Below are 16433 nucleotides of genomic sequence, written 5' to 3'. Positions count from 1 at the left end.
TTGTGGGAAAGACAGGATACAGGCAGAAATATTTACAAAAAAGGACAGACAAGGCTTTATTACCCACACACACACACACACACACACACACACACAAATAAACTCCGTAAACACAATCTATGAGAAATGCTGCTGTGGTAAAATATGAATGAGTGTATCATGCATTATATATGAGGCCATACAGGTATTTGATGGCACAGCAAACTCACTACAGAAGCTACCATTCTCAACATGCTAGATGGAAAAGATATTGACTCTTACCATCTTGACTGTCACGTTTTTCTATAATTAAAAGCTAGAAGAAATACAAAGTGGCTAATCGTTAGAATTATTGTTGCAGTAATATAAAAAAAACGTGGTTAATAGTTGCAGCTATTTAGGGCTAAGACTCTGTCCTTCATGGATGATGTGTATAATGAGGTTTCAGTCAAATATTGATGCTTCCGATCGATCGCTTTCCTTCTCGTCTTCCACGTCAGACTCTGATGATGGCCTTGCCAATGTTCTCCCCCTGCAGCATCCCCATGAAAGCAGCTGGCATGTGTTCAAAGCCGTCTGTGACATGCTCCCGGCCCTGCAGTTTGCCCTGCGGACGCAACCAAAACATCACAAAATCACATGATAGATGTAGGACGGTGGAAGTAAGTGGGTGTCGAAATGAAATTCTGGTCTATCAATATTGAATCTTCACTGAGGATACAGAGCACAAGCCCGAGACTCAGAATTAGATCCAGCTTGAGAAGAAATGGTGTTTTCCATGACTAACCTCTTTCTTCCATGCCATCAGTCTCTTGAGGGATTCGGGGTGCTTGTGTTCCCACCTGCTCTGCATGAAACCCTCCATTTTTAGCTGCTTGAAGATCATGGTCAGGTGGGGGAACGGGCCTGAATTGATTGAAAAATAATAATTAATAATAATTTCCAATGCTGATTCAGTGAAACTAATTCTGAACAACTAATTTCAATCACATCCTCCTAGTAACACAAGAGGGCATCCAGTTTCAACCCAGCATGTCAGTAATACCGGGCAATAGCACACTCTAGTGAACAGTAGTAATGTTGAAATCAGGTTGAGAATATTAAAGTCTGCCACTAGAGTGCGCCATTGCATTACTAACAAATTATACCACCTGTAACCATTTCTGTAACCAATAAGCAATAGTAACCAAAAGTAATTGACCAATTCACACAACACACAAATTGCACTGTATTTCACAGATTTTCTCATAGATAGTAATAATTAAATAAAAAGGGAAGATTTTCTTTTTTTCCAATGCGGGTCGAGATATTACAATAGTGAACAAATGTAAGGTAAACTCTCACCTGTCTGTGGCACGGTGTCGTTGTATACAGAAATACTTCCGCACACAGCTATTCTTCCAAAGTCCTTCATCTGTGGTAAGGCAACACATGAAAAAGTACCTCCCACCTAACATTCAGGAAAAAAGAGTCAGTTGTATCAGTCAAAAAATAAGTCATTTTCCATTTCTATATTTTAGGGCTGGACTAGATAGTAATACACCGCTGTTCTAACTGGAGTGGGAGGGTCAAAGTCATACACTCATCGATAACAAACAAAAAATACATAACTGTCTACATTTTTACATTTCTGACTTATTCTATATTCTCATACAGAGCAATTTACAATTGAAGGGAGCAGTTTCCGTCTTGCTCAAGAACATTTTGTCAGGAGGACACACATCTGATGTTGGGATTGGAACCATAGGCCACAGTGCTGCTGCCCCTTCTTACATTCTCAAAGTAGCAGTGGTATCCCTGTGGGGAAGCCTTCTTCAGCGCCTCCTCTAGAGATCCCACAGTCTTGTAGTTGAAGGCCTCGTCGAAGCCCAGCTCTTTGAGGAAGGCCACCTTGGCGTCGGACCCTGCAGAACCCACCACCTTGCAGCCCTTGATCTTGGCGATCTGCCCCACCACGGAGCCCACCGCCCCGGCCGCCGCGTTCACCAAGAGGGTCTCCCCCGCCTGGAGCCCCAAGACCTCCTCTATCCCGTACAGAGCAGTCAGTCTGGACAGAGAGAGAGGGGGGGGGGGGGGGGTGGCAGAAGGAGTTTAAATATGTCAAGACAATTTGGAAAAAAGTCTTCTGAAAGATAAGAAGCACGCAGACAAATTTCCATCCAGGTCCAAAAGCCATTTCAAGTAAACAATTTGTTATCACTCAAATAACAAGTTCCTGATCGTTACGAGGGGACCTGTTAGCTCATTAGCAGGATAAAACATCTGGCGCCTCAGTAGTTTATTTGGTCAAAGGAAGATAAACAGCTGTTCTGGCAGGTCTTTGGACAAAGTTAAAACACTAACAGAGGTGCGTTTGAAGTTTCTCCTCAACAAAACGGTTCTGATTCATTCGCTCTTTAAACTTTCGACCTCAGGCCGCTCGTATAGCTACAGGTGCCATGGACCTTCAGCTCTTTTACCAATGGTTCTTCTCAACATGGGCTCTGCTGGGACCACCCAGTGGTCCTTGAGGTTTCAGGGGGGTCCCCCAGCAAACTGCTGAATTCGTTAACCATCAGCATTATTTCATTTCCAAGAAGTGAACACAATTAGAGAATGACTATTTTGATCATAGTTTCTCTGTTATCTCTCTAGTTACAACACAGTCATAGAATTCAGGACAAAATAATATCCAAAAATAAAAAATAAATCTCAGATTTGGGTCTGAGACAAAATATCTTCAAATGGGGGTCCGTGGCCCTAATGTGGACTAAATTACAGGTCCTTGATATGAAAACGGTTGATGATCATTGCTTTAAACTAACCTTTTTGCTCGCTCATTTCCAGTTGGAGGTGTTAAACTGGTTCCAGTGAGAAGTTGCTGTTGACCACTGACCAGAAATCAGCGTCCCCAGTCTGTTTCCCATTAGCGGGGAAATGGCTTTCGCATTATTTTCTAACATTTATCCCTGATTTCTCCGGTCAGGCATTCAAACCGCTGACCAGTCTCATGCCTGCTCCTCTAACCTAAAGGCCACCTATGGGCAGCTTCACTGTACTCCATCTTACCCCGGCATGCCGACGGCGCCCAGAGCGTGCGACAGGGAGACGTCTTGAGGCCAGTCGGCCATGATGGGAGTCAGGCCGGTCCCGTCACAGACCGCATGGCTCCTCCAGCCACAGCGAGCGACAACATGGCCGCCCACAGGAAACGCTGGGTTGTTACTTTGGAGCACCCTGGAGGAAGCAACATCAGATGAAAACAGGACAAGCAACAGGTCTGATGGTTTTGTGCATAATATAATATCTATATATATATAATATATAATATAATATCGATCGTCTGTCACCTCCTGTGGCACAATTCAGTCATGCTGCATAGACTCAAAATACAAAATGAATCCTCCAAACGATAGCAGCGCAAAACTAACTTAAGATTCTTTACTTTGGCATTTTGGCCACTTCAGAACTAGATATTACGATGCTACTTCTTGATGTATTGTGATACATTCATGTCAAACCGGGCAGCAGATGAGTTATTATTTAACTATTTATATTATGGTCCATTATTTACCATAGAACATGCATGAAAGATGAAGTGGAACATTTTTTCGAGGCCATTTGGAAAGTTTAGTCCTTGAGTGATTTGTTCTGCACATGTTTATCAACAAACGTCTGAGTAATTTGTTCTGCACGTTTTATCAACAAACATGTTGCCATGGAAACAGACGTCTGGCCGCTCAGATCACCCGGCCAGGAACATCATTTGCAACTGTCCGCTTTCTGTATGACTCATTGACAATCAAAGACCTCGGTAATTAACTGCAGGCGCAGGGCCTAACCTGATTCAGAACACACCAGGCATGCCTGTTACGTCACATATGAAAGCCATTATGTGTGCATGTGTGTGTGTGTGTGTGTGCTTTGGTGTGTTTGTGTGCTTTGGTGTGTTTGTGTTCCTTACTTGGCCACTTGAGTTCCAATCATGACATCCCCTTCCTTCATGCGAGCCCTACTGAACGGCCTGGGGAAATGAAGCATGATATCATGATTTTCTAATGCCAAGCTTTGTTTTTTCACAGTTACAAATTAGAATGTTTTTCAGTTGCATGATGAAAGGAGGATGAAAATATGCTCTCTAAGCCACGGCTCCACCCACCTCATGTACGGATCCACACTGAGAAACAGCGCCTCCAGAAGCACCTCTGAAGCAGAAAGAGACGGAGCAAAAACAAGACATTTTTTTTTTTACAATTGTACAACAATTGTACTTGGCCAATTCCCCCTGCTGTCTCGGTTGTTGCTCCACCCCCTCTGCCAATCTGGGGAGAGCCGTAGACTAGCACATTTCCTTGGATACACGTGCAGCCTCCACGCGCTTCTTTCCACCTGACAGCGAGGAGTTTCACCGGCAGGACGTAGCATGTGGGGAGGATCACGCTCTTCCCCCCAGTTCCCCTCTCCCCCCCGAACAGGACCGACCAGAGTTGGCACTAGTGCAGCGAGCTTCCCACCCGCAGACACGGCCAATTATGTCTGTAGGAGCGTCTGACCAAAACCGGAGGTACCGCTGCCGGGAATTGAACCCGGGTCTTTGCGGTGGTCGGCGAGTGCTTTAACCTCTACCCTACCCAGGCGCCCCAAAACAACAGACTTTTTACACTTATTAAAAGTTAAACCAGACAGAGATTTCCCACCTCTGCATGTGACTCAGGCAAGTTTATACAGAGTTAGACCCCACTAAAAATATCTGTTATTTACTGTTTCATTCAAGACTACATTCACAGTCACACTACCCAGCCCATTTCCCCTCAGGGCAAGTAGGTAAACACTGAACAGACAACATGTTTTTATTACCTCCATCTTTGGGCTCGGGGAGCTGTTCCAGCCGGAGCTCAAAGTCGCTGTCCTTGGGGAAGCCGTCAAAGTGCTTGGTCAGGATCCACGTCTTCGCTTGGACCATGGTTCTTTGTTTTGGACAGCTGTGAGCGACAGACGGTTAGAGACAGTTGCATGATATTAATCAAAAATATACACAGATGGTAACCGCCACCACACAGACTGTACAACATGTTAAGACACACGCCGAGCTACTATTTGCCTGCAAGTTTTCAGGTGAATCCAGGTGAAGCTATGATCTCTGAGACACCAATTACCTCCACTTCAGTCATGAAAGGCAAACACAGACCAAGTGAGGGGATTTCCTCCAACAGCTGTGGCTAGTTTTCTACATTAGGTTGCTCCCTCAATGTAGCACAAAGTGGTAGCTAAGCTATATCATATACTGTGTAATGGTAAAGTACATGTGTTCAACATCAGCAGCACACAGTTTACTCTGCAGGTACAGCTGCACAAACAGGTGAATAGAAATCTGTGGAATGCAACACATGCAGCAGGGTAATAATTAGTTCATTCACAACAGCAAAACAAGCCTACACACATACACATAGGAACTCGCATAACAACAACTAAAGTATTGGTACTATGGTTGCCTCGCAAATAGAAAAAAAGCCATGACTTTTTGGCTCAGATGAAACTGAAACCCAGTCGAGCCCATGGATGTATTAAAAGAACGGTCGAGCCACTGAGCCGAACTCCCTGTTGTGGACTGGCTGTATTGTCTGTGTTGATGCACTTTCTCCTAAAATAGCAGATTTCTAGCTAAAGTTAGCATTAGCATGCTGCTGTCCCACATAGCACATACAACCCTATTCACGATATCCAGACCAGTTGACTTACCAGTTGCTCTTCTTCTCCATAAAGAAATGACAGAAGTAAGCTGACTTTGGGGATCAGAGAAGCCGACCAAGCGTGGGAGGAGAGGAGGCGGGGAGATGACGCTCGAACGCCGAATCTGATTGGCTGCAGAGGTTTGGCGCAACCTCTGACGTGTGACGCAAGACGCGTACGTGACGACGTGCAGTTCATAAAAGTTAGCGCGCGCACCTACCCAGAAGAACGCTGTTTAACAAAGGACCTCCCGCCCGGCTGGATTTGACAACTCGTTTGCCTCTTCACATTTTGTTGGTAAGATAACAATACGACAAGCCGAACACAACTGACGCTAACGTTAATCTAACGGGCACCGTGCTAACTGGCTGGGGACACTTTTGGCTGTTTCTCACGCGTATTAGCTTACATGTTAAACAACAGAGCACAGCTACAGCCCCAAACACACAGCTAAGCTAACGTTAGCTTGCTGTGATGACAGAACTTCAGTGGACTGTACACTACTTGCTGCTAAAACCATGTTCTAACGTAACTTGTCGTGGTCCCAGTCTCATTCCGTTGTCAGTCCAACAGTGATTCTTCTCAACCTTTCTCATATCAAGAACACCTAACTAACGTTAACTTAATTTAGTAACGTTAACACTGCAGGCCACGGTAGGAAAATGCAATCAAATTGACACGTGACATCATGGCAAAACTATGAATTGTTGGCTATGATTTTGTGGTTCCAGGAGGTCCACTGCAAAGGGATAATATATGTTTAAGCTACTAGAATTCCAACCATAAGTGCATTAAGTTGTAACACAATTGACTATTTCGGCCATGGGTCTCATACACTTTCTGTCATTTCTGTAATAAAAACATGTGAAAGAGTGATGAGTGATGACCCTCCCACTCTCCTGGCCGTGTCTTGCGAGCCTGGTGTTGGGGTCATTAGGCTGATTGGGTGCACCTGGCCCTGGTATATTGAAAAAGTACTACTGCTACTAACTTCTTAAATGAAATAATGGTGAAGTTTAATTAAGCAATATCACATGAGAGGGAGGTCGGTTGTTGGCTAATATTGGCACTCGGCGACCGAATCACAGCAGTGCCAATATTAGACAACAACAGCACGACCTCGAGTGTGTGATATTGCTTTTATACAACAGTTCTATTAAACAAAGCTGATTTAAAAAAAAAATGACAAAAAGCTGAGAAAATATATGATTTCTGTATTTATTCCTCCGCCAACAAAAATAGTCCCCTCAGCTTTCTGCTTTGCTGAAAATGCAGCCTAATTAACTGCAGGCTGTCTACTTTACTGTCTACTCTACAGCTGTGAAGCGTTTTGTTGATTAGGGCAGCTGTGAAGCGGAGTGATCTACACACAGTGAAGCACCAGTGCATTATCATGAGATAAGGGCAATCGTAGGATCCCTCTTGTCCAATCAAATTGCTCGGCCGGAACTACCTGTTGTATAATGTATTAATTGCTGCTGGGAACTCCCTCAAGGAGATCCCTGGTGGTCCGCGGACCCCACGTTGAGGTCCACTGGTGTAACTCATGTTGAACTTGTTGTTCATCAGTGTTAACGTACTGAGAATTGCATCTTCCAAGCTTTGTCATGTTGTTCAGTTTTAAGATGTCATCTTTTTTCCTGTGTTCACTCTCACCCTCTTGTTTGTATTGCCCTCCACCTAATCTCCCGTAACCTCCAGTGTGCTGGTGTGTGGCTGTACACACACAGAGTGCTGCTGAACCACCATGTTAAACGGTGGTAAGTTTGTGGAGGCACTCGGTCGCCTAGGTTACCCCAACGCGTCGTCACTGAAGCCCTCCGAGTTTGACTGGCTGTTTGACTGCGCCCCGGACAACCTTCACTTCTTGCGTTTTGTCTGCGGCACCCTCAACCAGGGCAATGTCCTCACCCAGGAGGAGGCGCGTGCTTTTCGGGAGCTACAGAAGTCTGGCAAACCAATTCTGGATGAAGCGGCCTTGGGCAAGGTCCTCAAAACCATTGGACCTTCAGATGGGACCGGTGGAAACCTCTTGGGGCCTTCGTCGTTTGCAGCAGAGGGGGATCTGGGCATCGAGGACTTGGAGGCAGAGCTCGAGGCACTGCGCCAAGAGAAGAAGCTGAAGCAACGACGCCGCAACAAGCTGCAGGTTGTAGCCACCGCCCGTGCAGATGTTGACCTGCGACTCGCCGCAAGGCGGGAGAGGGCTGCCGGCAAGCTAAAGCATGCTAATGCTGCTATCGGGGCTGAGAACGCTGACACCAACGCTCTATTACAAGACCTAACTGATGAGGTGAGCAAGCTCTCTCCATACCTCTCGGATCGACCAGAAGCCAAGCCCAATGAGAGGGGGAAGGGAGAAGTTCTGGCCCCATCGAACCCCTCTGGGTCCACCAAAAAGCCCACGGTCCTCCTCTCCCAGCTGCCCCTGGAGCCCTTGCTGCACCAGGAGGAGCTCAACACCAAAACACTGGCTGCCTTCACCCAGAAGCATTTCTTCCAGGGCATCTTTGACATCGTTGAGACCTCCTACTCGGAGCGCTTCCAGCCCCTGGACCTCAGCTCCTGTGAGGCTGGTGAAGAGGAGGAAGGAGAGAGGAGGCCGGTGGAGTGGATGAGGACGGAGATGGCCAGGCTTCAGTGGGCTCATATCGTGGCCCAGCACCAGCTGCTGAAAGCCGCCGCGGAGGAGAAGAGTGTCATGGCCGGACTGGGCTGGCTCTCTGATAAGTGCTCTCATACTAAGGTAAAGCAGACAATTATATGGTGTGGAATAGGCATTTAACCCATTGATACCTGATGCAGCATTTGTGTGTGTGTATCCCTTTAAGGGATACGCACACAAATGAGGGATATACACGCAAATGCTGCATCAGGTATCAATGGGTTAGTACAACTACTACAATGTGTATTATTACTTTACCAATTAATGCTATACCAATTTAGAAGTATAATACTGTAGCAGCACTGGTTCTTCTGTAGGACAACTATATTATTCACTTGGAATATATACTACAACAGGCTAAACACAAAGATTTTGGCTTCTGGCCATTCTGCAAAAAATTACAAATTTCAAAATGATTTTGGTTCATTTTGCTCTGGTCTCCCTTCTCATCCTCTCCTTCCTCCTATGCATCTCTTCACTCCACCAGAGCATTTCCACCTCCTCCTCTCTGCAAGTGCGTGAGGTGGTGTCCAGGAGGCAGCTGCAGGCTGTGGAGGCTGAGCTGGAGGCTCTGCTCCAGGGACCCGTACCTCTTGCCCTCAGTGAGTCGGCCAGACTGCTCAACGTGCCAGTGGTGAGGGGAGACCTGGCTCTGCAGCTGGCCAGGCAGGACTACATCACCGCCAGACAGAACCAGGTGAGTTGGTGACATCATCCATCTCTCGAGGTCTTTGCTAGGGGGTGCTGCAACTTAACGAGTATTTTCATTATTGATTAATCTGTCCAATTATTTTCTGTTTGGCTCTATATTATAAAATGTCACCAAATGGTGAAAAGTGTCGATCACTTGTCCTACAAAGCCCAAGATACATCCTCAAATGTTTTCTTTTGTCGTGACCAACAGTCCACAACCCAAAGATAATCAGTTTACTGTCATAGACTAAAGAAACCAGAAAATATTCACATTTAAGAAGCTAGAATGAGAGACCTTTAGTATTTTTTTTTGTCTTAAAAATTAGTCTAAAGTTAACGATCGATTATAAAAAAAAAAATATATTCTGTTGATAATTAATCGATTAATGGACTAATCGTTGCAGCTCTAGTCTTTACTGTAATAAACATGTATGGTGGGGAGACATTGTTTTTAGTTTTTACCAACCCCCTCTCTTGTCAGCTGTACAACAGCACCCATTGAGCTGGTAAGGAGTCAGGTGTCTTGCACAGAGACCCTTTAACAGGGTGAATGTATTGTTTGTCTTCTCTTTGAAGAGTGATCTCTGTTCTCACTGCTGCCCCCTGCTGCCCAACATTATTGGAAGTGTCATGTTGCATTGGACAGTGAGTGAAGTCCCTCCTACAGTGTAAATCCCTTAGCTTGGTTCATCTATTTTCACTTCAGTTTGAGTGTATTATTGTTTATTTTATATTTATAAAACGGCTCTCTCAAATCAAGCAATCTGATTGGTTCACAGCCATTGTATAATTCCAATAACCCACTATTGGTTGCCATGGCAACTCTCTTACTAAAAGCCTTTGGTTACCTCAAAAAAAACAAATGGCGGAGACAGCTGTCAGATCCTTGTGAATCGATCTTCGCTTATAACTTTACTAATACTTCGCAGAAAATTATGTTTTGTACAAGAATAGATGCGGGCTAATGTCGTCTTTGCAAAAAAAAGGCTGTTAACCCCGCATTTAACCCCGTAACGTTAGTTGGTGTCGGGCTTTGCAGAAAGCACTCAGCTTCTCAGCAAGCGCTGAGGATGTAGCGCTGCGCTCGAGCTGCCTGTCGGCTTTCCAGAAAGCTCTCAGCAAGCGCCAGGATTGGCCAATGTCAACTTCAGTCTCCAGAACGATCCAATCAAATCACCCGCACGTTCTTGCGGTCCCGCCTTACAGTAGTGTTTCAACTGACTCTATCAGAATACCATGCCAGTCGGACTTATAGTATTATTATATTATTATACTTGGAAACCGTTTTATAAAAGCATATAGCACTCGAGCTGCGTGGTGTTGTGGAATATATCCTGCTGATAAGCCGTTATCCCACTCGGCCTGCGGCCTCGTGGGATAACAGCTTATCAGCGGGATATATTCGCCACAACACACTTGCTCTCATGCTATATTGCTTAAATATACCAAGGCTTTGTCTCAATACTCTTGATGCATGTTCCTATCAGGTCATTTCTGTTAATACCTTTGTTATCCACCCATTCATGCTGCAACAGACATGTACTCTGGACACAGAACCACCACCTGTCCAATCATTAAAACTCACTGGATGAGAGAAAACAACAACAAAAATGGCTCAAATCTAATTAATAAAAATCGAATCTAAAAAGTAAATATTTCCACCTAGGTACGCGACTACCTTCTCTGCCAGAAGGCGTCCTTCGACATGCTCCTCCTGGCCCAGGAGATGGAGCAGAGGAGGTGGAGCAAGTTGCTGAAGCACCTGCAAAAGTTGTGCTGCCGCCTGGTGGAGGAAGGTGAGGAGGCGTCCCTCAGGCTACAGACCCTGGCCCAGCCCGACCTTTCATTCAACCCCAGGCCCAGCCACATCATCAGCTGCAAGGATGCTGCCTTCAGCAGGTAGGGGGACTAGAGCTGGCTCTACTATGACCCTCTGACAGACCAAGGCTCACCTAGTGCAGACGAGATAATGAGATGAGACCCTGGGGAACTGCTTTCCAAGATGCTAAATAAATCTTTTAAGAATGTGACTTGAAATTCGTCTCTTAATAGTTCCTCGAAAATGTTCTTGAAATTTTCTTAATATGGCGCAAAGGCCTCCCTCCCTTTCAGAAATCATTTTGTAAGCATAGTACTGAATGTCACTTTTTCAAATAGTGGATTCTGGATAATCTGGAACCACGCTCCTCTTAGACCTTTAGAATATGAATCTTATTATTCTTAATTTCAAGCCAAGTGCTTTTTTGGGGGTCCAAAAAGTTATTTTAGAATCTTGTGTTGCATAATATCATTAAGTGAAGCATTCTTTTTTTTAAACACTGATCTGTTTTAACCTTTATTCAATAGAATTTTTTTTTAGTTAAAGTGTTCATGCTTTTAAGTTTTGCGTTTAATTGTTATGGTAGACTGTGTCACTTTTCTTTTTAAAATGATGGCCGTCTTAACTTTGGAGTGTAACTCGATGTCATACCAAACCCCCCCTCTTCAGACTGCTCCAGATCCTGGATGCTGGTTCAGACCGCGGCCGATCGGAGCCTTTCCGGACCTACGAGGCGTTGGACCAGGCCGCCCGGGACCTGGCGGGTGACCTCCAGTCGACCCGCGACGCGCTGGCCGGGGCGGGCCGCCAGCAGGGCTACACCGCGGCACGCCTCTCCGTCGACTGCGAGGCTCTCCACGAGGCCATGTACACACAGCTCCAGCAGCTGGTCTTAGAGCCGCAGGTACTCACTGACCAGGAGCTGCTCTGCCCCAATGCACAGGTGGGTGTCTTTCCTTTTCCTCTTATCTGCACAGTCATCATGATCAACCCCGCGAAGCCCGAGTGCATTTGAAATGCAGTATAGTGCCGTGAGTCTGTGGATTTAAAAAAATACTACCCACCATTGGTGACTGAGGGAAGCTGGTAGTTTTTCTGTTGCATGTTTGTTGTCACTTGACAGCCGTTTATCACAAGGTGGTCAGGTGCTTCATAAAGAGACACACAGGTGCTGGGTATGAAAACACTGCATGATAACTGTTCTGCTGTTTGACACACAAGCTTTGACTTCAGCTCATTTGTGTGTTGTAGCTGACTCTTTGCTGGAGAATAAAACGGTCATACTCAACATTTTCTCTTATCAAATCTGAAAGATTCTCTATCAACCAATTATGTTTTAAATGTTAATGAAGAGTTGACACAGTATTAGCAATTTCCCACTGATTATATATACCGGTATATATATTTTTACAAATCAATGGATTTTTTTTTTTTTTTTTTTATTCTTGGCCACCATGGAACATCATATACTGGACATGATGTCATAATGGTGTTGGTTGTCTTATGTGTATATACATTTTTGTGAACAGATCAAGAACAATTGAAGGAAATGTAATACATACACCCCCGTACAGCTCATGAGGTTTCACAAATCTCGAATCTAATATAATAAAACTCCTTAATGATTTAAGATAGACTTCATATTAATACCAACTGTGGGTTACCTGAAGACAAGTATGTTAGTTGACATTGAAATATTTGCTAATCACGGCATTAATTATTTTAATGAATGGGCGTGTTAGCATTAGGACTTATGAGTGATTATGGTGGGCCATTAGGTAGCGCAAGTGCCTCTTCTTGTTTTTATGTCATTTGCTCATTTAGTGTTTTTCTCTTGCTTTCTTTTTCCTCCTGTCGCTCTCTTCTTCTCCCTCTGTCTCCACAGGAGCTGACAGCAAAGCTGCTGGCGTTGGACTCCCATATGCAAAGCCTGCAGCATCTCATGGAGGACATCACCAGGCAGGTCATGGACAAGCGCTCGCAGCTGGAGCGCAATGGCCTCCTCAGGCGGGAGAGGGAGCTGTACCTCTACTTCCACTTGGACCCCCGGCTACTGCAGAAAGTAGTGGAAGACCTGGAGGCAAAAATGGCTGCCAAGAGTGTGCGCTAGAAGTTCAACCTGCCACAACAGACGGGGGAGTGCCTACAACTAGCGTGCTTAATACCAAGGGAGCCTGTTCGTGATTTAAAAAAAAAAGCTTCAAGAGATGGCAATCTAATAACTCAATCCAGTGCTCTAGGTGGAAGACATCAACACATTAACCCCCTGCTCTAGAACAATGTGTGAACCTACTCAGTCTGGATTCACTCGGTTCTAACCGACACGCCATCCACTGAAGCTCACAAACCTCACCTTTGGGAACGATGGGACTTGGGAAGATGTTTATCGTGGGTTTTGTATTGTGGCATCACTTGTTCTTTCAGTATGTTTATTTCACATGGAGTCATCTAATAAATAAAGGTGTGCATTATACTTTGTCTCTTATTGAAAGTAATCTGAAGTAATTGAAAGCATCTCTGGACAGCTAGCAGCATGCTCCGTCTACTCTACTGCAAGCCATCCTGCTCCAGAAGTATTTGTAAACAACTGTTGCCAGCCAGCGTGCTAACTATGCTATCTTTCCACATAAGATTGAACAATGAGTTGCAGAAAGTTAAGAACATTATCTTTATATTTCCATGATAACTCACCTAACACTTATCAGACATCTTCTGATACACCCCAACCTGCTACAGATTGCAGATGGCAAATACTGTAGTATTTTAACCAAGTCTCGTCTATAAGTGCAGAGTTTAACCGACATGGCTTTGCCCTTTGTGCTTTCTAGGCCGCTGAAAAGATGAAGAGGGGGAGAGAGAGACCCTCAGCTTGAGTGATAGAGAGAGAGGGAGAAACGGGTCTTCTGACAGGGAGGAGATGGAGAGGCATGATAGCAGCAGGCTCTACTCAGGCCCTCTGTCCCAGTCGGCAGAGAAGATCCTGGCTGCTCTCCGTGCCCAGAGTCTCTACCCAGCCAGAAACCACTACATCAACTCCATTAACTACAGGCACAGTGAGTCAGGGCACAGACATGGTGGGCCACGGTGTTATTAAAGCAAGTAATGCTATATTATTATTACTATTTACTAGACGTAGCATTAGGCACAAGCAGGTCATTGCTGTGACCACAAAGTCTCTAAGTGAGCTGCGGCTCTTGCAGTTTGCGCGATCGGTGATTGATTGATGATGCAATGAATGGGTGGTGTCAAACCAGCAGGTTAGGCTGTCTCATTAATCACTGTTAGCAAGGTTGGCTGTCTCATTAATAACTTATTTCCACATTGTATCCTTTTATTATTACTTCTTTCTTTTCTTAATCCCCAGTTCACCAGGCTGTCATTAGACATGAGTTTGTTAATTGATTTGTCTGGTTAAATAAAGGTTACATTTGTTCTTAAAAGGTTACAAATGATTGGGTGTGATGTGAACGGAGTAGTGTGTACAAGAAGTTCTGATGGTTTTGGGCATTGGGGGGGGGGTGGTGGTTCTTTCTTGGCATTAGCCTTCTGGAGGTGACATGGAGTCCTATAATCCAACAAAAACCCATGATGGCGGGAGAAGGTGCCTATTTGATGCTAACCTCAATGACGGAACAGCTACTCTCACCTCGCCCCATTTTCTCCCAACAGCTGGGTTTCTACATAAGTGCTCCCCCAAAAACATCACAGTGGTTAGCTGCATTAGATCCCATGTCAAATTGATAAAGCATCATATCGCAATATTTTGTGTGGCAATATATCGTATCGCACGCATGCAAAGTATCGCGATACTTTATCATATCAATTGACAAGTGCATGCAACATTTATGAGCGTGTTGGTCAGTCTGTCTGCTTGACTATCCCATTTTGCTACAATAAAAATGATTGTAGTGAGTTGAACAGACTGGAAACCTTATATCATTAGATAAAACACATGTTGACCAAGTTCCCCCCCCCCCCCCTTTGGGGACATCATTTGCAGTTGAAAAAAGGTAATAAATTGCAATATATCACAATACTCAATATATTGCAATACTATCGTATCGTATCGCATCTTCAGTATCGCAATAATATGGTATTGTGGGGCATCTTTTGATTCCCACCCCTAGCACGTACGTGTGTCAAGTAGGAGTGGAGTGACGTGGAATTGTTGGCCTGAGTCTCTTTAACATTGTGATTATGAATCATCATGACTGTATCTGATAGGTCAAACTGATTTTCTCTCGCCACTCATGTTCAAAGAATCTAGAAACGCTGATATCATCAGATTCATCACATTCTTTGTTGTTGCCAGAGAGCTTAATATGTTGATCTCCTGTCTTGTGCATGTGACAGTGGAGAGGTATTCTGGCAGCCAGAGGCAGCATCCGGCTCCGAGCAGCTGGAGCAGACCTCAGGAAGAGAGGAGACACACAGACACAGAGCGGTAAGTCACATGAGGTAGATGCTACATAAGCTGTTTTCCCACATGCGCCTTTTACCGCTAAATGACCGGAACGTGGTCTAATGCCTTCATGTGTGAAAGTTGTTGTTCCGGTATAAGCGTGACCCCGTCGTCGCGGACATTTCACCAGTTTCGAGCCAGTCAGAAGAGCGGTATGCGCGATAAGGAACACAAATGTAGAACGGGTCCAGTCATTTGCCGCGACACCGGTCCTTCTCTCATGGGCGAGGTGTACACACGTTGCTTAACGTTCACTTCCAGCGTGCATCATCTAATCATTCGCGCACATCAAAGCAAACTACTTCCACATTTCGCTTCGTGCATTTGCTTTCTCTACATACATACAAGCGTTGGGCAGCTTGCAAGCCACTGCCATTCTCGCTGTGTCTGTCCTGTGTGGCTGCTGCGAAGTGCGGAGGACTGGCCTCTCTCGAGCAGAGAGGGGAGGGGGGAAATCGGCTGTGTTTATTATGCTGGCTTGACGCTGCTCTTAAGTCAAACGAGTGTGATTTATTGTGTGACAAGCGAACTTATTTCACCATGGAGTTTTGCCGACCCGCAAAATAAGCTCCCCCCGCCCCCCAACATACAGGCAATTTCGCTGCTATATTCCCACTTGCGAGCGCCCAGGTGTGAAGGGAAATGTCCGATATTGACTTACAGGTAATTTAATATACATATCGTATATGTCTCCACTGAAGTAGAATAAAATGTCTGGTACAGTTATTTATCTTGATTGCATCGGTGCTAGTCTCTCCCCAGACTCAAATATTATGTTGAATCGCTGCGCTCTGCATACTACATAAGTGAGTCTGTGCCAGTTCACAGACACTGCTGGTTTTGAAGGCGGGTTGAAATTGAATGAGTGACAGGTCGTAGCACCGATGAGAGAGCGGTTCGAAAAATGGGCTGCGCCTCCCGTGTCGTCTGATTGCAAAGTCGTTACTGATTGGAGAGTACTGAAGCCATCACTGGCATATGACTGGCCAAGTGAACGGTTCCCTCCCATAACCAGCCCTCTGAGGGAAAGTGTCCCAGACCCAGAGAGAGATCTGCAGCATGCAGTAAGATAGTGTATCAGACCCAGAGAGAGCTCTGCAGCATGC

At 45.2% G+C, this 16433-nt stretch overlaps 2 protein-coding genes across 2 annotated transcripts; one reads left to right on the top strand and one right to left on the bottom strand.

The window, feature by feature from the left end:
- Positions 1-60: 60 nt before the first annotated feature.
- Positions 61-5710, bottom strand: LOC310779257 (prostaglandin reductase 1-like). Its single transcript, XM_083639776.1, has 9 exons — positions 5698-5710; positions 4816-4940; positions 4118-4163; positions 3923-3982; positions 3028-3195; positions 1753-2026; positions 1324-1429; positions 767-885; positions 61-586 (listed from the first exon to the last, which is right to left on the bottom strand). The coding sequence occupies exons 2-9, from the start codon at positions 4919-4921 to the stop codon at positions 476-478; spliced, it is 990 nt and encodes a 329-aa protein (XP_083495902.1). The 5' UTR covers positions 4922-4940; positions 5698-5710; the 3' UTR covers positions 61-475.
- Positions 5711-7409: 1699 nt separating this feature from the next.
- haus3 (HAUS augmin-like complex, subunit 3) lies at positions 7410-13262 on the top strand. The gene is made up of 5 exons (XM_083640762.1): positions 7410-8434; positions 8841-9050; positions 10713-10945; positions 11535-11808; positions 12751-13262. The coding sequence occupies exons 1-5, from the start codon at positions 7436-7438 to the stop codon at positions 12973-12975; spliced, it is 1941 nt and encodes a 646-aa protein (XP_083496888.1). The 5' UTR covers positions 7410-7435; the 3' UTR covers positions 12976-13262.
- The last annotated feature ends 3171 nt before the right edge of the window (positions 13263-16433 follow it).

Source organism: Poromitra crassiceps (assembly GCF_964638095.1).
Source record: "Poromitra crassiceps genome assembly, chromosome: 7".
NCBI classification, from domain to species: Eukaryota; Metazoa; Chordata; class Actinopteri; order Beryciformes; family Melamphaidae; genus Poromitra; species Poromitra crassiceps.
Note: the sequence above shows the minus strand (reverse complement) of the source record. Positions and strands in the feature narration are given on the sequence as shown.